Genomic DNA, 506 nt, shown 5'->3' on the forward strand with positions numbered 1-506 from the left:
GGCTAACAGCAAAGCTTGTCCTCCCAAGCAGTGCCTCCTGCACAGCCCGTATCGATCGAGATGACCTGGCAGAGTCCTCCTGAGGACTGAATCCATCACGGCAAGAGAAAGGAAAAGGAAGAAGGTGCTCAGCCCTGCTCAGGGCAGACCGTAGACAGGAGCAGAAGCTAAAGGAGCCCTTCAAAGAGAGAGGGAGATCAGCAGGTACCTCCACGCAGACGTCAGGCTCACACTGGCAGTGTCCAGCACTCTGCAAAGGCTCCCAGGAGATCTGGATTCCTTACAAAGCTGTAGCAGCAGAGCGAGTTGGTGGCAGACAGGAGCTCTCCATTCATCTTGGCAAGATTGGTGGTTTTGCAGAAAGAGCCCACTTACATGTGCTCAGGGTGGTTCTGGAGACACTTGATGAAATCAGTAACAGGTCTGCCCTCGTAGCAGATCTGATACACCGCTGTGAAGAGCGGGAACCTGTGGGCAGATGGACTAAGTCACCCCTTGCCCTGCCA

At 54.5% G+C, this 506-nt stretch overlaps 1 protein-coding gene across 1 annotated transcript in view; it reads right to left on the reverse strand.

The window, feature by feature from the left end:
* Nucleotides 1–245: 245 nt before the first annotated feature.
* Nucleotides 246–506, reverse strand: part of LOC104270386 (glycerol-3-phosphate dehydrogenase [NAD(+)], cytoplasmic-like) — a gene marked incomplete at its 5' end in the record, with an annotated part of 2,389 nt that continues 2,128 nt past the window's right edge. The window contains 1 exon segment of the mRNA XM_009864733.1: nucleotides 246–468. Within this exon segment, the coding sequence (XP_009863035.1) occupies nucleotides 372–468 (97 nt within the window).

Source organism: Apaloderma vittatum, unplaced genomic scaffold (assembly GCF_000703405.1).
Source record: "Apaloderma vittatum isolate BGI_N311 unplaced genomic scaffold, ASM70340v1 scaffold39192, whole genome shotgun sequence".
NCBI lineage: Eukaryota > Metazoa > Chordata > Aves > Trogoniformes > Trogonidae > Apaloderma > Apaloderma vittatum.